Source organism: Drosophila gunungcola, unplaced genomic scaffold (assembly GCF_025200985.1).
Source record: "Drosophila gunungcola strain Sukarami unplaced genomic scaffold, Dgunungcola_SK_2 000114F, whole genome shotgun sequence".
NCBI lineage: Eukaryota > Metazoa > Arthropoda > Insecta > Diptera > Drosophilidae > Drosophila > Drosophila gunungcola.
In genome coordinates, this window is record NW_026453275.1 from 170,317 (window position 1) to 191,228 (window position 20,912).

At 40.3% G+C, this 20,912-nt stretch overlaps 2 protein-coding genes across 4 annotated transcripts in view; one reads left to right on the forward strand and one right to left on the reverse strand.

Annotated features, from left to right (window-relative positions):
* The window catches only part of LOC128265339 (GAS2-like protein pickled eggs), a 57,375-nt gene extending 38,571 nt beyond the window's left edge, over positions 1–18,804 (forward strand). For 2 of the 3 annotated variants that reach the window (XM_053001282.1, XM_053001283.1), the window contains exons 4-10: positions 8,105–8,301; positions 8,481–8,599; positions 8,739–9,031; positions 12,636–12,743; positions 12,804–13,000; positions 13,420–14,114; positions 15,001–18,804. In XM_053001282.1, coding sequence (XP_052857242.1) covers positions 8,105–8,301; positions 8,481–8,599; positions 8,739–9,031; positions 12,636–12,743; positions 12,804–13,000; positions 13,420–14,114; positions 15,001–16,250 — 2,859 coding nt within the window. In that variant the 3' untranslated portion in view covers positions 16,251–18,804. Of the gene's footprint in view, positions 1–8,104; positions 8,306–8,480; positions 8,600–8,738; positions 9,032–12,635; positions 12,744–12,803; positions 13,001–13,419; positions 14,115–15,000 lie in introns of those variants that run through there. The other variant, XM_053001284.1, reaches the window with a different exon arrangement.
* Positions 18,805–18,816: 12 nt separating this feature from the next.
* LOC128265352 (calcyclin-binding protein) lies at positions 18,817–20,546 on the reverse strand. The gene is made up of 3 exons (XM_053001306.1): positions 20,399–20,546; positions 20,162–20,334; positions 18,817–19,453 (listed from the first exon to the last, which is right to left on the reverse strand). The coding sequence occupies exons 1-3, from the start codon at positions 20,411–20,413 to the stop codon at positions 18,946–18,948; spliced, it is 696 nt and encodes a 231-aa protein (XP_052857266.1). The 5' UTR covers positions 20,414–20,546; the 3' UTR covers positions 18,817–18,945.
* Between the last annotated feature and the right edge of the window lie 366 nt (positions 20,547–20,912).

The following is a 20,912-nucleotide window of genomic DNA, read 5'->3' on the forward strand; positions in this document are numbered from 1 at the left end:
TGCTAATCGCTTGGACCCCAAGACATTGGCAGCTGTCCCAAGTGGAACTGGACATGTGGACATGTGGACATGGAACCCAGGGGACCTGGAACACTCGATTGTTTTGCTCCATCGGTACTATGCACTATGAGTGTGGTGTGCCTGATTTATGGAGTGTCGCTGACTAATTTGAAATCTTTCGAGGGGTGTGAGTTGCAGTCGCATTTGCGGCTTGCAGTTGACTTTTTTTCCCAACTGCAATTGACCATTTCTAGGGATGGCAGAAAAGCGTGACCAGTGCAGGCAGCAAAAAAAATCACTCACGATCGTAACTGCAATGTTTCCAAATTTAGAACCACCAAAGGTCAGCGATAAGGGGGCGGAGTTGGTGGGATGGAGCCCAAATAAGGCAATCGGTACAACAATCGATCGATTTCGCTGCGTCATCACGGTAATTTTAGATTACGAAAAATGTTTTTACATATTCAAGTCCATATTCAACGGGATATGTATGGTTATATAGGAACACGTTTTGATTTGACTATATTATTGTCGTAATAGTTTTGTTTTAAATTTAGCAAGCCATTTAAAATTGTACATGAAAATATATTCTTAAGCAATCCTTTTATGCTTTGCACCAGTGATCATTTATAAATTAAATGTTTTTAAGAATTCCGAATCCTTAGAAAAGTTTCATTTTAAATGATTTCTAACTAGTGATTGTAATAATTATAATAATTGTCTGATCTGGTACCACTTTCCGAGCTTATACTGATCGCAAAGAAGAAACAAAACAGTTGCAGCGATAAGGTAAAGCAGTCACATATGTCAACCACTCGAATTGTATTCGGCCGATTTTCACTTCAAAGGCAAGGCCGCCGAGAACAGGTCACACCCACCCACTACCCAATACCCCCTCTTCCAGCCAAAGTGATTCCCACGCACGGGATGTATGACCGATGGCCCCTGTCAACTTCTTCTTTAAGTGCAAACAAAAAACACAAAAAAATAAGTAGAAAGACACAAAAGAAATACACTACTTTTGCCATCACAAATATTGTGAATTGAAAAGCCAAATATGAAAAGCCGCACAGCAAACACAACGATACGTGTGTCGTGTCAGCGACGTCAATGTGCCAAGTTTAAAAGCCTTATAGCTTCAATAACCCAAAACCCCAAGTCGCTTCGAGATCTTGCAGTCACGTTTGCTTAATAAAATTAATATTTACATATGTTCCGTATTTACACACACACAACAGCAACAACAAATGCTGCCCCTCCGAAAGTGGACAAATAGCCAAATAGACCGGCATGGCCAGGCAATTTGCACGATCCGCGTGGCAAAGATCCCCTCGAATCCCCGATCCACAATCCCCGATCCACAATCCCCAACCCCCATTCCTATCCCCCAGCACGCACCATAATTCGTCCGTGATGATCTCTGTGTACGTTAAAGGGGCTTTCGTGATCCGTGATCCGTGATCCATTGGGGAAAACGAGCCGGCCATGCGGTAACCACCGGTGACTCATTCATTGCCAAACGGCGATAAGGATCGCAGTCAAAACGGAAGCTCACCGATCGTGAGCCAATCGAGGAGAGATGTCTCAATGGCTATCACTCAATTTTGGAGGAGAACCACCTCCCCATTTCCTCGAAGATGATTATTAAAATAGTAAGGTCCTTAAACAACATTTTTTTTTTCTTTTACATAACAAATTTTCTACCGAATTCAACGAGGTATGACACTTTAGCCGGAAATAAACGCAAATTTTGTGTAACATCGGGATTATAATTTTCGAATTTTGTATTTCACATCACGTTATTTTAGTTTTTGATCAGAAGGATCGGACCTTAACAGCATAAACTAAAGATCACTTGATAGTTACTTTTTCACTTGCCCAGGACTAAGAACATTCCAGAAGCAGTTTAGAACTACCACTTAAAATGTTAATATTCTATGAGAAATTCAATAAGGAAATCTTTCCAATAAAATGAGATCATGAACATTATACAATGTACTAGTTGTTTCGGTTGTTAGTCTTTCAAAATATATGGATTAGCTCAGCCTGGAGTCTTGCTAATGGACAACTTATTTCTAATCGGTGGCAAACAGAAAAAACTCGTAATGCTTTTCTCGTGTCTCTCTCTATGGATTTTGGCAATTTGAAACAGGAAACACACCAAATCGGACAAATTGGACAAGCGCGACAAACAGATCTCGACGTTTGTGACTTGTTCTGAGTCGGACTCTGTTTTCTATTTCTGTTTCTGTTTGTGTATCTGTATCTCCATCTGTAAATCCAAATGTATCTGTATCTGTATCTGTATCTGTATCTGTATCTGTATCTTTTTTTGCAACTAGCCGTCGCAGTACTTTATTTTGTCAGTCTCGCTCTCACTTTGGTGGCAAAGTCGCGAGCTCGCACATAGATCGACTCTAATTTGGCCAGAGTCTAAATTCAAGTTTATAACTAAATATGCGCCAAGTAGGCACAGATCATTGTGGGAGGGCCGAGGGGTTGGGCAGGGGGAGGGGGGTTCTCGGTATAGCCAAAGCTCTAGCTAACCTCGATTGCGTTTGCCACATTTTTAACAACTTCACCCACATTCAAAATTCGTTTTGGCTTTGGCCGACAACAACAGCAAAAACCAGTTCGGTTCGGTTTTATTTAGTTTTTTTGTTTTTTTTTTTTTTGGTTTTAGCATCGAATTCTGCCACTTTTGGCCATATCCAAATGCCCATCTAGCTCTGTTGTTGCCGTCTTTCTTTAGTTTCACCCAATGTCTCTAAGCCCTAGAATCGTAAATATTTTATTGTATCTTAGGAAAGCTGTAATTTCCACTGACCTTATAAAGAATACCACCAGAAATTGACTTGATCATTAACAACCTGATCGTTTAAGTCCGTTTAAGGAAATAACTCTGTTAATTTAAGGGTATTTAGTCAAAATTATTGTGATTTAAGTAGCTCTAATTTGTACTTCCTAAAAAGTGGACTTTTAAAAAAGAGGAAAAGAGATGATAACTTATGTTGTAATTTCGAATTCGAAAATATAATAATGTTATGAAATATATTTATAACATCGTATAATAAATGATAATTGTTAGATCTCTTTACATATGTGATTAATAGCTATAAGAAATTAAAAGGTATTTGTAAAACTTTTTCTTTTTGTAATTACAAAAAAAAAAAAAAAACACTAATGGGAAAAATATGTTTTTGTTTAGTTACTAATGAAATATTTTTGTCGTGAAATCAGTGAAAACTAATATTCGATTGTCTCAACATATGGTTGCAAAAGGCAAACAATAGCCTTCGTTACTGGGTTAATTGGATTGGAGCTACTCGGATTTCCAGAGCACACACTTGTTGCCATTATTGCCATTTCCATTTGCGGTACCATTTGCTCCAAGTCAAGCGGAAGTTGTTGTTTCTAATTTAGTTTTGCAGATATGCTTTAGCTCTGCAATCGTCATCGACAATCGCGAATTCTGAGTGATCTCATCGATGATTCTGCAGAGCTCTATCGGAATTGCCGATCGTCAGGGTCGCGCAAAAAGATTTTCCCACAGAGCATTAAACTTTGGGCCACAAAGTAGAAAAAGCAAAAGGCAAAAAGCAAAAAGCAAAAAAGCAAGAACGCCTTCTATGGGCATTATGGAAATACCGTTACCAAGATCAAAAGACCTCCGAGCAGGTGAGCCAAACTCTGCGGATCTCGGAGAGGAGATCGATAGATCGATCATTGTTTGTTACCTGTTACCTGCAGAAATCATTTGCAAGCGAATCGATCGATCTATCATTGCCAAAGCCATGCCATATAAGCAATACGATTGTGGGTAGGAAGTCATCGCCATGGGAGAACCTTGAACCCAAAGAGACAAAGCCGCCGATGGGACGGCGTTTGAAATATGATTTTGAATGGGCCGCGGACAGTTTTTGTGATTTTGATTGAGCTCCCAGATTTCGCGTTTTTTTTTTTCTTTTTTTGTTTTGTGTGTGTGGGGCCAATCGATGGCAATCAGCGGTAAAATATAGTATACAAAAAACACAACAGCCAAATAGGAAAATAACAGTTGAAACGGCGGCAAATCCGCTTAGCAAACTTCCCCCGCTCGTTATAAGCCCCTGTCTTTTGCACTTTGAAGAAATCACAAAAGCGTCTGGGTAATTGCAAAAATCAACTATTGTTTTGTACAGTAAAGACTGCATATATACTATGTATAAATTGAACATATTCCAGATTTTCAATCGTATTTTTCTCTTTATTATGAATTTTAAAATGTCCCTGATTTTAAGCCCTTCATTGACTGCTAAATCCAAAGAGGAATATTTTACTTTCCTTTTCAGTTTTAAATGGATCACATAAGATAAATATATACATAGTTTATTTACTTAAAAAAGTGTATTCACTCAAAGAAAATGTTTTATTTAAGATAATTAATTTTTTTTTATTAATTTAATAGGTTAAAATTAAAATAATACAAATGAATTTGATATTTCCCAAATAAAATGTTTGTTGCTGGTCAACTTTTATGAAAATATGTGCTATTGAAGCTTCACAGTTTTTGTGCGCTTTTATTTTTTGCGTAAATTTGTTTTTTGCAATGTCATTTTATTTATTATTTGGCTGCTGCTGTTATTTCTGTGCGCTTTAATTTTGTTTTATTTAATTTGCCTTTTGCGGAAGCAAAAAATGCTTTTTGCACTGGCTGCGTTGCTCTGCCGCTGCCTCTGCTGCAGTCGGCGTCGCAGTCGACGCCCGCGCTTACGTCGTCAAATGGTACGGTACAAATAATGCGACAGAGTTTCTTTCTGTTGTTGCAGTTTATTTCACTGTGTGTTTTTCCATTTCTTTGCAATTGCTTTTAGTAGTCATGTAATGTTATTAACGCCATATTGACATACATTTTGTGCACAGGCAAAAGCGCAGAAGAAAATAGAGAAAAATCTAAGCTAATTACGTGACGTTACGTTATGTACCTGTAATAACGCACTCTCTTTTTTCGCACACACCATCTACAGTCGAACTTCCGTAAAATGAACTTCCCTAGCTTTAAGTCGGCCTAAGCCGAACTATTTATAGTGTACAATTTACACGAATAAACAATTCTATAACTTAAATAGTCTATAAGTAGATTTTTCCTTGGCATTTAGTGTTACGAGTTATAGAAGTTCTACTGTAATTCTTCTTCTTCCTATGCCTCCTTGCCGATTTCTTCTTCTTCATCTTGTTGTTCTTCTACCGCATCAACGTCACGTATTTGCAATATGAAGGGGGCGTGGCCAGATTGAGTGGGCGATGGACTACAGGTCGACCCACTTTCCATCTCTTTCCGACCCAAAGTTCTATTCCCAGGGAACAAAAAGAAGAATATGAAGAAGTGGGAAACCATATGGATAAGAAGAAAAGAAGAAGAGTCATGTTAATTGCTTCGACACTTGACTGTGAAGAGGCGGATGCGGATGTGGCTGCGGATGCGGATGTCAGTTCACTAAGTTAGATGGATATGAAAATAAAGTTGGGTTCACTAATATCTTTAACTTTTTCATATACATAGGTTGAGTTTGAAAGGGTTTTCCCTAAACCATACTAAACCTTACACAAATTGTTAACAAGTTTTATACGAATTTTTTGATGTTAGATACTAAAACATAAAAAACAATATGGACTTCATTTTCTGAGTCGTAATATTCAATTTAGTAAATAAGGTTCAATTTTTAACGCATTATCCTTATCTTATTGCATTTAGTCAAGTTAGTCAGCTATCAGATCAGTTACAAATACACAATCGGGTTCTGATTTCCAATCATATTACCGCTCATTTCTGTATTAGGTACTATATTCCAGATAAGATAAACATAAGCCCCAAAATTGATAGACGACGGTTGAATTATTTTTTCCGGTGTCCCAATATCGATTTATCAATGGCTACCTGCACTTGCACTTGCTCTACCAACAGAAAACAACAGCAACAACAAGTGGCACGTGCTCTCGCTGTTGATGCAAGAAAGTTTTGATGTCATAATAACCATTTCCACAATGGTCCACCCCCTCTTTCTTTATTTCTTTCCTTCTTTTTTTGTTTGCCTTTGCCTCACTCTCAACTGTCGAATTTCGAAAGTGAAAATGTGATGCTGCTGCGATTATCAAATATGCATGTCCGTCCGTCTCTGTCGCGCGCCACTCTGCATGCATTATTCAGATTTAGATTCGGATTCGGATTCAGAAGAGGAAGAAGCCAAACAAACATTGGGAGTTGAGCTGCAGTTAACAGATGCTTACACATCTATGTACATATGTAGACTGACAGCAGCGGTACAAAAATAAGTCTAAATGTGACCTTCAGTTTGTTATCTTTGGTTCCATGTAGTCAAATTTTAAATGTCATTTTAAATACTCATAACTCATAAATTGAGTTGTATTCTCAAATGATTTTTTTTAAATAAAATTTCTCCACATTTATAATTTTGTGCAATATGCATAGATAATGCGATGGTCTATTTTTTGTATACCTAAAAAATATAGTCTCACATTTTTTAAAAATACCAAAATAGAATTTTAATAACCATGATATTATATAATTTTTTTGTGCATTCCAGATCTACGATATTAAATAGCTAAACTAAAAAAAAAACAAAACCTTTACAGTTTTTGAATTCTATTATTTTGTCTTTCGCTGTACTGGTGTTCAAGCTTCGGTTCTAAGCTGGCGGCCAAAGTGAAACCAAGGCCCAAACAAACTTCGTGGGTAGCCCATCGGTCCAGAAAGAGCGAGAGAGACGGAGATAGCGACGAGGAAAGAGATGGGGCGAGTAGCGGGGCGAGAGAGATGCATTTAACGCCTCTGGGTTGCCGAAATGGGTTGTGGGCGTCGCAGCTTTACCTTGCAAGCGGCATGATAAGAGCCCAAAGAAGAAGAAGCCAAAGAGGCGATGCCAAACAGAAGATGTAGAAAAGAAGGCAGGTCGAAGTGGCTATGCCCTACACATCAAATTCTTCAATAGCTTTAAAACTGCAAGCTATTATAAAAGTATATTTATACAGTTTCAGCTGTTAAATCTAAAAAGAATAGGCAAAGTAACATATTAATTATATAGCAAATTAAAGTGTTACAGGCTAGTTTTAAAAATGATTAACAATATATTTTCTTAATTTAACCAAATAAGGGTCTAGTTCTTACTAATAATATGCATATTTGCAATTAGTTCAAGACCTCAATTTGCCTCACTCCCGTGATTTAGCTTTCCTTGAGGTTTATGTAAACGTCAGCGGAGCGTCATCATTGTCGCCGTTGCAGTTGTTGCAGTTTCTGTTGCCCTTATTTGGGGTTAGGGTATTATGGTAAGGTGAAACAATAAACACCAAATAAAGCATTTGTCAGATATCCATAAAAGAGGAGAGGCGGTAGAAAGAAGAAGAAGCTGAAATAATAATATTGTTTAAATATTAAATTATTACAACAAAGTGTGCATAAATGAATATGGAATGATGCAAATGGGAATGCATGACACGTCGAGACACGATTGCAGTTGCTTTTCGCCCCAAAATGGGATTGGAGCTTAAGTTTTTTTTTTTTTTTTGGGCCCAGGAAACTTGCATTACGGATGACATAACCCCCAACGTCAAATGTGCCAATGACAAATTATATACATAAAAGTGGCGGAATATGTGGGAAGTAGTGATACATTTTATTTTCAAGATGATAATCTCAAGGGTTGTTCAAGAAATATATGTATAATATCTGCTTAGGTTACCCATCACAATAAGCTTAATTCCTCCAGAAAGAGCTTTTATCTGCCCTGAAATACCGTTCACCCCAAAAGACAAAAAAAACACAAGAACAAAAAAAAAAAAAAAAGTATTGTCGCGACGTTGATCGTTCAACGCCCATTGCAGGTTGCAATCTGCGAAGATCGAGGGAAATCCGGGGGACAGCCTAAAAATGCCGTGCTAAATTCTTTAGGAGCTTAAAAATAAACCGTTTTCTAGTTTTGTATTTTTGACTTTCACTCGGTTGGCACTCTGCGAAATATTTGCCGTGCTCATTGGGTATTTCTGCATCATCTCATGCTAATGCTAATGCTGTTTATTTTTTTTTTTATTTTTCCACTCCTTGCAGCACGCAAATTATGTGAGACAGGCGGCGGAGGATTATTTGGCCCGGCGACAGGCCCGCAACAAATCGATGACCCGATCCATGACCTCTGGTCTAGCGGGTCCAATCCTGGCCCTAGGTAACGTCCATTACCTTCCGGCCGCCAAAAGCGGCACATTCTTTGCCCGCGACAATGTGTCCAACTTTATAACCTGGTGCAGGTGAGTTCTAGAAAGTAAGGTAACATAACATAGAACTTATTTGAAATATAAGAAATTAAGAGAATAATTTAATTATTATTGTTACATTCAAACATTTATTAAATTAACATGCATATATAGTACATTTTAATGTGAACTAATATAGATTCAACCATTATGTATTCATTTAATCTCCGCAGGAAAAGCCTGAAGATCATTGAGTGCCTGCTGTTCGAAACTGACGATTTGATTATGCGCAAAAACGAAAAGCACGTAATACTCTGTCTTCTGGAGGTGGCACGTCGGGGCGCTAAATTTGGTAAGTTTCTAGACCCTTTATAACTCAGGAACTAAAAGAAGTCTGGGTTTTAAAATTGGTATGCAAACTAATATGGGCCTGACAATCACTACCTCTCAAACTTGCATAATTCAAATATTTCAAAATATTTAAATGTTAGGAATGTTGGCTCCCATGCTGGTGCAAATGGAGCGACAAATCGATCGGGAGATCGCCGCCGATAACAAGGCCAATGGAGTTGGCTCCTCGGAAAGCGGTACCCAAACGGAGGCAATTAATTCTGGTAATAGTACGGCCACAACGACGACAATAACGACCATCACAGTGGAGACGGATCTGTATGATGACAGTGATGATTCAGAGACCGAGGACGATGGCGATGAGAATCCCGTGCTGATGTACGGCCCCCAGCCCCAGATAATTACCAACGATCTAAAGAGCCTCGATGAGATGGTGAGTAAAACTATTGGAGTGTCTTGTCTTTGTTTAAAATTCATAAGCAAATAGGTTTCGAATTAGGATATTTCACTGTTGTTTTGTACAAGAAGAAAAGGAATTCCACATATATTTGTTTAAATGGATCTGAACATTAGTTAGAATAAATCTGTGTATGACGCAGAATATATTTGGTTATAATTCAACACAAGCAAGTGGGCTTTAAATTAAGATATTACTTTCATTTTGTAGAAAAAACAAATGACCTTAAGAGCCCAAGAGGGTCAAAAGTATATATCACAAATATTCTTTTAACTAGATCTGAAAATTAGTGAGACCAAACCTTTTTAAATGGCAGAATAAGTCCGGCTTTTTTCCCCCAATTTCCTTTGAGTTGGCCAACTTGGCTTCCGATATCGGATCTTTCCGCTTTTGGTTTTCCATTTTCCCGCAGGGCTTTCCGTCCAAGTTTTGCGTTCCTTCGGTGTCCCAGTCCCACTCCCAATGTCCACTTTGGGTTTTCTCTTTTAAATTTAAGGTTTTTTTTCTGTTTCTGATTTTCCTGCGCTGGATCTACTCACGATTTGGTTTGTTATTGTTTTGCTTGGGCTGCTGTTGTTGCTAGTTTTCTCATGTCCATTTTTAGCCATGGCTAAGTTTCCAGTTACCTCAAAAAACAAAACAAAAAAAGCGGGCCCGAAAACAATACTAAAACAAATAAGAAGCAATTGAAACTGGGACTTTGGTTTTCCTTTTTTTTGTTTATTTTTTTTTTATGGGGTGCTATGAGGGTTTCCCAGATTTGCCTGCTGCCATGTTGAGATGTCAAATTAATTTGACAAGATGACGATGTGCCAACAACAATTACAACAATTGCAATTGTCAATGTAATTGCAAGTGTGACGACAACAGCAGCAGCAGCAGCAGCAGCAGCAACAAAGGATGAGGATTGGTCAGGCGCAATGGAAAATCATTGACGGCCAAACTAATGAAAGCCATGCAAACATTTCCTCACGCCGCCAGCAACATTGACAACAGCAGCAACATGAGCAGCAGCAGCAACAGCGGCAACAGCAGCAACAGCAGCAACATGGGCAACAGCAGCAACCATGTTCGACAGCTGGGGGATGGATGGTCGCTGGATGGATGGGACATGGACCTGGACATGGACATGGACCTCTCCCCGTCCTCCACACCACCAAAAGTCCACTCCGAGGCAGCCAATCAATTTGTGCAGCAGGCAGCAGCAACACAAGCAGCAGCCAAATCAGCAAATAGCCTCAACAACTTGTCGAAAATCAAATGATGTGCCACCAACAGCAGGAAAGAAACAAAAAGAAATGAAAATAAAAGAAAAGAAAAAGCCACGATCATTTGTCGACTCCAAAAGTCTGGAGCTATGGAGCCATGGAGCTGAGGAGCCATGGAGCTGAGGAGCTGAAGAGCTGAGGAGATCATTGGAGCTGCTGGCACGTCCGCATCGCCGCTGTCTGTCTTTTCGGTCTCCAGCCTCCAATCTCCAGTTGCTGTTGGTTAGTTGGTGGCATGCGATTTATGGTTAGGCCAGGATCACATCGCTATCCCCATCGCAATCCATGGCCAGCTAATCTCGTATGCGTCAGAGTCACGCCGATCCCCCGATCTCTGGCAGATCGCTGGTTGGATCGCTGGCGAATTGCTCCTACCCCCTCCACACACACAAACGAAAGATTTATTGTCATGTCGGTTCCAGCTTGGAAGCTTGAAAGCTGGCAGCCACCATAGAGTTTGAGTAGTAGTAGCTCCACCTAAGCACGCATCCCATGCCATCCCAAGCATCCCAAGCAGCCGGCGAGAAGGAGTTGCAAAAGTTCAAAGGTGCCAATGCGTTGCTCCTCAGCGCCAAGCTGCCACAAACTACAGTAGCAATGGGTTCGACTAACAGTCGGGGAGCCCGAGTTGCTGGCGGAGAACTGCAGTTGGAGGTGGGGGTGGATGTGGGGGCGGGGTATTGGAGCCAGGGCCAGAGACAGAGACAGAACCACACTGGGCAAAATTATATAGACCTCGATGCTGTGATATTAGAGATAAATGTACACCGCCTCAAAACAATTGAATCTGACAGATTTTAAGAGAAGTAAACCAAACTTTCAGAGGTATGCCACTTCCAAATTGGTATCCAATTGATAAAATCATAAGCTCTAGATAAGCTCTTAGATAAATTGGGTCACCTTTACGCAAAACATAGCCATATAAAAAAAAATCAATATAAAAAAAACAGGAATAAACAAATTACCATTGAAATAAACACATATTTTATGCAGATTTCAAAAGAATTAAACCACAAACTTTTACAGATTAGACACTTTTGTAATTTCTCTCTTAAAATTTGGGTTCTAAATATGCAGTTTAGGGTCACCTTACTAATTTTAAATTTTCAATTAAGAAATGAAGTCAACATTAACCAACATTATAAACAAAATTGTAATTGGTTCTAAAAATGGAATTTAGGGTTACCTTTTTGCCAAACATTAAAATCCAAAATGTTTTTGCAGATTTATATTGATTATTAAACCAGGAGCTCTTAGGGGTCACTTAAGAATATAGGTTTTGGGTCACTTTTTACCAAATAAAATGTGTATAATATAATAGGCCTTTTCGGATGATTTTGTTTGCTAAATCGGCTTTTAGTTTTTGTGAGTGTAGAATCAGACCCAAAGGCAGGCCAGGCCAAGTCGTCATTTGTTTGTCTGCCGCCGCCCGCTGGGACGGACTGCTGATGGTGGAGCCGATGCTGACTGGTCTTGCCATGGATCCCAGATCCCATGGCTCCCTAGGGCAAGGGTAGCCCCGCTAGGACCCCCTAGGCCCCTTTAGCCCCTTTAGCCCCTCTATCGTCGCAATTCGCCGCCCCTGCGGATCATTTGTTTGTTGGACAATGGCAGCGCGTGAATTTATGCAGTGAAAAACTATTTGGTGACCCCGATGCTCGTCGCTCAGCTCCTTCTTTCCCCCTCCTACCTTTTTGGATTTTTTTTTTTCTTTCTTTTGGGCCAAACTGCAGCTACAAACTGCCACTGCAGAAGTCAGGGAGTTAGGAAGTCGGGGAACTGATCGGGTCAGGCTTATGCAATGCTAAGGGTCAATCAAGGGGGAAGGAAATGGGGGGTGTGAGGGGGGATTGGACACTTGGACTCAAGAGTTTTTGTCTGCAGATCTCGGAAAGTTAGTACAGTGCCACTGAGAACATTGGCTTTGGCTCTGGATAATCGTATATAGGGCCCACACTCATTTTTCCCTATAACTGATTGCCTTAAATTAGCCATCGTTAAATGCTAATTAAATCCATATATTCCACTTATAATAACTGTCATCACTGCATATTTATATGGTCATTTGTTAAAAATGTATTTAGCTCACAGCCGACTATTAAGGCAGACAGCTCTGTAATCACATGTAAACACAAACCCACAAAAAAAAAACAATTTAATCATTTTTAATATGTGGTATCGAAATAATTTATGATCATTTGCGGTTTTAGCAATATGTAAAAGGGTTCAACCTTTTCAAACCATGTTTTTAACTAAGGCATATTATTATTATACGAACCTCTTGATACTAATATTACGTTATTCTATTACAGGTCAGGGATCTGGTGGAGAAGTGCACATGCCCCTCGCAGTTTCCCATGGTCCGAGTGTCCGAGGGCAAATATCGCATTGGCGACACCAAAGTTCTCATCTTTGTGCGGGTGAGTATTGCACAACCAATTGAAATTGGCGCTAGATAAGCTAGATAATTCTACTGGCAGATCCTTCGTTCCCACGTGATGGTTCGAGTTGGTGGCGGCTGGGATACGCTCTCCCATTATCTGGACAAGCACGATCCGTGCCGCTGCCGTGCCCAACATCGCAGCTCCGTGGCCGCCCGTCTCGTTCCCCGCCAGTCCCCGAATCACAATCCCAGCAATGGCATCGAGCTCCATAAGGCCCAGGTGATATTCGAGAGGTGAGTCCCTTATGCCTAATCTTTCTATTTTAAAGTTGCATGGGAAAATTAATCGACCAACGTTTATCGTTAAAATCATTATTAATTTATTTATTTTAAAGACTTTATCCTTATACATACGTAACGTTTCTGATAATCATTTATGTTTCGTTTTGAAATATTTCAAAGATTTTGTCCTTGGTTTTAAGTGGTTTTTATTATGGGCGATTTAATCGAACATCGTTTATCGTTAAAATCATTGTGAACTTATCGTTAATTTTTAAAGATTTCATCCTTATGCTTACGTTTTGAGAATATTTTAAAGATTTCAACGTTATGCAGATTTTAAAAAGCCTCATTTATCGTAAAAATCATTGTGAACTTATCGATAATATTTCCAAGATTTCTTAAGCATTTACCTATCTTTATACCTTCTCCAGGTCACCGCCAGCAGCTCGCCGTGTTTTCAACAGCCCCAATTACAATGGTGGATCGGGAACGGGAACGGGAACAGTCACGGGAATGGGAGCAGGATCCTCGGCAACCGGCACAGGAGCACTGGGCGTGGCCCCGCCTCCTCCGATCCAGAACGGCCACAGTTTGTCACCCAATTCGGGAAAGTACCGCAGTCGCAGTCCGACGCCACAGCGTAAGTTTCTCAACCAGCAGACAAACGGAGGAGGCAGTGCATTTGCAACGGGATCCGGCCAGACGACAGGCACCACAGAATCCTCCAGCGGCCAGCTGCTCGGATCGCCCAGTCTGGCCAGGCGCTCCATGTCGCCAAGTCCTCGCCGGCTGATCGATATGCGCAAGAAGCAGAGCTCCCTGGACTCATACAGCAGTGGTCCCAAATCGCTGCCCGGCTACAGCTGCTCCTTGGAGGAGGCAACTGCAGGAGGAGGAGGAGCAGGAGTTCCGGTCGGATCGGCAGCAGGAATGGCCGGCACAGGAAACGGAGGGGGATCGGGCCAATCGGCGGAGCAAGGTGGTGCCAACAAGTTCGAGAATATCAGCGACAATGGCAGTGAGATCAGTGACGAAGGCTACCGCAGCCTGGGCGTCATCCAATCGGGTGCCCAAAAACGCGAGTCCCTGCACAGTCAGGCCTCCATCGAGGACGCTGAAGGCAATGGTGAGTGGTCAGACTTGCGCTACCCTTGGATAAGACATCTTCCTGGGCATTACAAATGGATGAATATTAAAGATATCCGTCCTGTCATTATCAAACAATTATTTCTATGGTCTAAGTTTTTTTTCTAAAAACTTATAATCAGGTATTACGTCATCATATACTTAGGTATTACTTTAAAATAGTGCTATTGGAATCCAACAACAACTGATATAATTAATACTTTTTTGGGATTTGTAGATTTTTAAATGTTTAAAAACACTTTTTAGAGCCTATAAAAATATTATATTATATTTTAAAGAAATTAACTTCGATTGAAAGAAAATATATATTTGTCTGATATACACGTTATATTAATTTAAAATTAAAATATAAAAGTATATATTTAAATTGAACGAATTATTTATACAAAAATTTCAGTTTTATAAAATATTTTGATAAATTAAAGAGGCAGAGTCTTATATTGTTTTTAATAATAATTATTAAGAACATTTTTTTTTAAGCTTATGAAATTATTTTAAATGTGTCGGATTAAATGGTTTTATGTACTTTTCTAGACCAAGAAATCAGAATTGAGTTAAGTACACTCAGAGAAAACACATGGTAAATTCTAATATTCATACTTGAAAATAGTTTCAGTTCGGATTTAACCCTAAACGGCATTGTTTTTAAATTTTTACATATTATTTTACATATTTAATTATATTGTGAAAATTAAAAGTTTTTGATTTATAAAATAAATTTATTTCATTTTAGATAACCACTTAAATATGTTTATAATTAATTTAGTATGTTTTAAATATATATATTTTTCTCTGGTTGTTGTTCCAAAAATGTAATCGTATTTTAATATACATGTATGTATATCATTATTTTTTCCAATCCGCAGCGCGTCTAGATCAGACCTCCAGTGACTCGCAGATCTCGCCCTCCGATGAGCCGGCGGAGAAGACAGCCGTGGATATTCTGGAAGAGCAGGATCTAAGCAGCCAGGACCGTGAGGACGAGCACGAGGACTACTCCGTGTGCGATGGCCCCCAATCCCTGCCGGCGATTCTCAGCGGCGGTGCCCACAAGCTAAATGATAAATTCGAGCAGTCCGGAGTCTTCATAACCGACGACGAGATCACCGTGGACATGGTGACCAAGGCCGAAGACGCATCGGTGACTCCAGTGGCTGGAATTCCCACTCCCAATCTCAGCAAGATTCCACGTTCACCACTGGCGCAACGTCGTCGCCGGAGCATCGATAATAGTACGTGCGGTGGTGCCGGCGGAAGTCTTCAGGATTTGACCAGCCGCTCGGGATTACCAGCTCCGGCTGCCTTTAGCCGTAAGCAGCCGGTTTATCGATCCGTGCGAACGCGAAACTCAACGGGAGCCACGACGAACACGCCCACTCCGATGGCGCCGCCCCGATCCCGTCAAGCCACCCAATTGCCCATGGTGCGCGATGTCACGAATACGTGGAGTGGCCGGGCCACTGGGGCACCGAAACGTCGACCTCCCTGCAACGCCGACACCTTTGTGGCGCCCACAAATGGACAAGGACTGGGGGCTGGATCCTTTGAGCGCAATGGCAAGGGACGCTCCTCGCAAATCCTCTACGACAGCAATGGTCGGCGGGTGAGGAGTGGAGCACCGGGATGCACCAGTTCGCTGACCACGTCGCCGGTGAAGAATCACGCCTCCTCACCGCTGGCCCAACAACTACTGGAGGCGGCCAGTAGCGCCAAGAACGATACCCAGATTCTGGAGAAGATGAAGTCACTGCTCTCACGCTATGCGGCTGGTAACCAAGCGAAAGCGGGAGCAACTGCAAATAAGATCAACAGTAATGGCAAGAAGACACCGGTCTACGAGGACTTCACCACGGCCTGGGTGCACAGCAATGGGAATCTGGAGCGATCGGAGAGCTGTTCGCCGCCGGCCAAGGCTCGATCCAAACGGAGCTCCGCCGCCAGTTCCATCGAGAGTAACAACTCAAATGTGGGAGCAGGAGCAGGGGGAACAGGAGGAGCAGGAGGAGCTGGAGCTGGAGCTGGAGGAGCAGGATCATCCAGTGTGGTATCGCCCAGGCGGGAGAGGGGCATGTCCAAGATCCCGGCGCCAGTGCGCCATCACACAGAGCTTTACTAGCAGCGCCGGAGGACGCCAAGCGTCCGGGTCCGTTTCCAAGCCAAGTCGAGGGTTTTTTAAAAACAAGCCTCCAAGCGAGCAGAGGAGCAAAACGACGAAGTGTCTGGGGATTGGGGGTAGTACATACATTAATGCATAAGATAGGGTTAGAGCCAAGCTGGAATTGTCGTGTGTGTGCGTGGAGAGCGGGAAAAGGATGAAGAATCAGGACAGAATCTGCAGAAGAATCAGAAGATGATCCACTAAAAAATGATGTAGAACCATTCAAAAGAAAGGGCAATCAAAAGAAAACCCCTATAATTCCATTAACTGAAAGGTGAAGAACTCTAGGAAATTGCGGAGTCATAAAGAAAACCATCTCAAAAGACAAAGAATCGGAGGTGATCCCACTCCAAAAAAGAAATCCAGGGGAAAGCCATAGACATAGGATACCCAAGACAGAATCAGGATCGGAAAAGTGTCGAGTGGAGAAAGTGAAAACTGAAACTGCCTCAAGGACAGACAGGTCAGAATCCCTAGCAGCCAGAGACCCCCAAGCATATCCCTCTTATAAACAGCTCTCTGTATGTAAGCTTTTCTTAGACTCAACTATACAAAAACCCTCTTTAATCGTCGTTATATAAGCTCCCGTATAACCACTTAATATACTACTTTTATGCGCAGGCTTCAATTTTCTTAAGCTTCATATTTCCAAAGTCAGTTATACATTTTTGTGACTCTATCGTATACGTGCATTTTCGTAACCCAAATCGAAAGCATTTGATTTGTATTTAAAGCGAGCGTATTAACGTAGTAAGATATGAATTTTGGGATACCCCCATTAAGCTTCGATCTGTGCTGATCTAGGGTAATGAATAAACCATATATACAATCCAAATTTGAGACTCGAGTAAAAATTTTAAATCAATTTTTTTCTAGGCCTAGAACAGGAATTTTAGATCTACACCAAAAGCCACAAAAGCAAAACAATATCGAATATATCTATTAAAAAAAGCATTAACACACACACACACAATTGCATACACATAGACGAAGCATATACATAGTTTTCTAGAAATTTTTAAAGTAAAACCAACCAAATTCATATTCAGATTCGATTCGTAGCGAAGCAGAATACATTTATTTTTGTACGCTTGACCAGAGAAACCGTCGGAGATCGTGGGATCTGGAAAGAAGAATAGCTTTTAGACAACTCGACTTTTACAGTATAGCTATATATATACAAGGAAGAGTGGATTCGATTAGAGATATATAGAAAGCATAGCTAGGAAATGAAGCGAACGCCCCCGCAAAACACCTCCGATAAGTGGGTGCTCCTTGGTCTGGGAACTCCAAAATCACGCTCTTCAAAACCACAAACCTGCACCACCAAAAACACCACACACACACACACCACACTAGGAAAACATACAGTGCGTTTCGGAACTGTAAGGCAGTTATAGGAAGTTTAGTTCGAATTTAATGACCGTTTAATCGCACTATATATTTAAAGACAAATTAGATAACTGTATCGAATTAATCGAAGAAATGCAAAATCAAAGCGATTCGATAGCAGCCCCAAAACGCATTGTAAATGACCAACAATACTTTATGACACACATAAAATATAAACACAAAACATGATAAAACGGTCACAAAAAAAAAGAAGAAAAAAAACTGAGAAACTATAGCTTTTGATGGGACATACGGATATCGTAGAGCGAACGATCGAACCATAGTGTAATTTTCAGAACTTTTTAAATTGCTACAACTATAAACCATACATATATATTGTATGATTATTATTTTTTTTTTCTTTAGCTTTAACAATGTTAACATATAGTTTAGTACATCGTACCTATGATCATAACTATATAGATTGTAAATTGTGTTTGTCTAATTGCCCCCATGTTGTATAGTTCTTATGTACTCGTAAAATCGGCCTTAATGTTCAGTCTGTCGATACCTTAAATATCAGTTTTATATTGATTTTTTTTTTTTTATTTTGTATTATTTCCTTTTGAATTTAAGTTGCGTTTTTTCAGCTTTTTATTGTACACCAAATGATACCAATTTATGTATAGAATCGAAATGGCGAAAAAGATCGCAACCAAAATAATTAATGATTAATTGTTTAACAATTAAATTGTTCCAATACACACACATACACACATAGACAAAAAATACCCTTACACATACACACCTGACCCGTGGTGAATTTATAATTATAGAGAATTAAGCAATTTGACCGATTTGCATGCCAAAAGGTTGATAACAATTCAAAGAGAGGAGGAGATTACACCACGGGTTCTCGAGCGCTGGCCATGATGAGCATTGCATCGCATCGCATCGCATATAATAAATATGTGTATTTGGATATATATCGCAAAACATATAAAGTGTATTTTAAATACAGCTAAAAGTGTAATTATCAATTCATTTCAAAAGCAAACTAACTATTACAAATGGAATAGATTAGACCGCAAGGGTGTACTCTAAGCGAACCAGCAGCATAATTGATTTTAATCACAAGAATTTAATTAATAAAAGCCTATATACAAATATATAAAAACGATTCAAACAATGGTTTGAGCTTAATACCCTCGCAGGGCTTTTATTTATCCACATATACAAAGCGTTCTGGAATCAAAGCAGAGCCTAAGTATTTAGCAATACATATAAAGTTCATTGGATAATGGGTAATGGGTTATAATATCTAAAGATCGCCGAGAGAATCCAATCCGCCGCCCGTCTCTTTTCCCAGCTTGGCCTTATCCTGACTCTCTGTCCAGGCCTTGGCAATCATTTGCTTCGTCTTCGTGTCACCGTCGTTGTACATCTTCTTCATGATGTTAACCAGCGCCGATTCCGGATTATCGCTATCCTTGCTCATTTCGGTGTCCTGCTTTTGCTTCAGCCGTTTCTGGATGGCGGTCAGCACGTCCCAGTTCTCGCCCTCCTTGGCCTTCTTCAAATAGATGGCCACCATGTCCGTCTTGATCTTCCGATAGCTCTTCTCCACATCAATCCCATGCAGCAGGTTGTTCACGCTCAGCCCAAAGTCCTTGCCCTGCAGATCGCGCACATGCAGTTGGAGTGAGTTTGTCGTGTAATTGACGGTCACATCCTCCTCCTTACAGCCCTGCACGCCGTTCAGCGTGATGAAGAGCTTCACGAACTTGGGGCTTTGGTCCCAGCCGTAGTCGGTCAGCTCGTGCAGATATCTAGGCGATCGAGAGGGAAAGGATAAGACTCCAGGCTTAAGCAATAGAAATGGCAGGGGTCTATAAATTTGCAGTCCCAAAAAAAGGCTAATCCGCATGTCATTACAAGATAATAATTAAATTCGAAAATATGGCAGTTTTAACAAAACTTGATTAAAAAAAATTTCGTATTTGGCTAGATATTGTCTATATGAATATATTCAAATCTCAGAACATAAAAACCTTAGGCAAAGGTACTAAAATTACAGTATTCTAAGAAAGTCAAAAGTCTTAAACTTGTACAGGGTATATTTGCTTTATCTAAAGAAGCCGATGTGTTTAAGAACAGAAACATATTACTTTAGGGGATCAGTAATGACAGTAATAGTAGGTAACAAACTTTTGACTTCAAATGAACAAATAAAACCAAACTACAAAAGATGTTAAGTTGGGATTCACTGCTTTGAATCCATACACAATGTATGTTACCCATATACTTTTGAGGGTCGTCCCGTGCCTTCCTTACTGACCAGACCAAACTTCTAGAAATTTCTGAACAAAGTTCAAGAAGTTTACAATGGATAAGGTTTAAGTATATAATGGATCGGGATATCCAGCAAAATTGGTTGAATATGCCTGAGCAACGTGACTTTTGAGATACGAATTGGGGACCCTCGTGGGTTTGAAATTCCCCTGCATTCCCCGGACCTGGAGCATCCCGGTGCTTACCTCTTGGCCTCGCTGGATCCCGCCGCCTGTCGCTCCGCCGCAATGCGAGCCTTCATCTCCAGGTTGACGATTTGCCGTTCCGCCTCCGCTTTTGCCGTGGTCAGCACGCCTTTTACGCGGGCGCTTTTGGCCTGCTCCAAAAAGGCCGCAAACTCGGCCACATCGCTTTTAAGCTGTTTTTCAGGTGGGGGAATCGTTTGTTAAATGATGGCACATCCGCTTTCCATTCAGACATACCTGTTCCAGGGACATATTGTCGGAATTACCAATAAAACAGAATGATTTCGGAGAACCGCAGAAGTTTCGAGCAATTCAATGACGCCGGCTCCCGCACTAAATGTCCTAAAACACGAATATCGCGTCAAGAGGATGAGCATATTGTGGGAAATTCTTCTTGTGGTATTTTCGGTATTATCGGTATTTTCTGTAGGCCGATTAACGATATTGTGTTTAATTGAAAAGTGCCATCTCTAAGCACAGCTGTTTCGTGGCCAACGTTTTCAGTTTGTTTTTATTTAAAATAATAGAATTTGATTTAAGAACAAAAACAAAAGCCAAAAAATAAAAAAACATTAAAGCTTAAAACAAATTTTTATTCGCTTAATGAAAACTAAATGTGGTTCGTTAAAATATATGAATGAGAAAATTTCATAAATGACAATTGAAAACCCAAAAAAAATCTTGCAAAATTAAATCTATGGCACACTTTTCACTTCCGAAAAAGAGATTTCCCGCCAAGGGAGTGTGACCA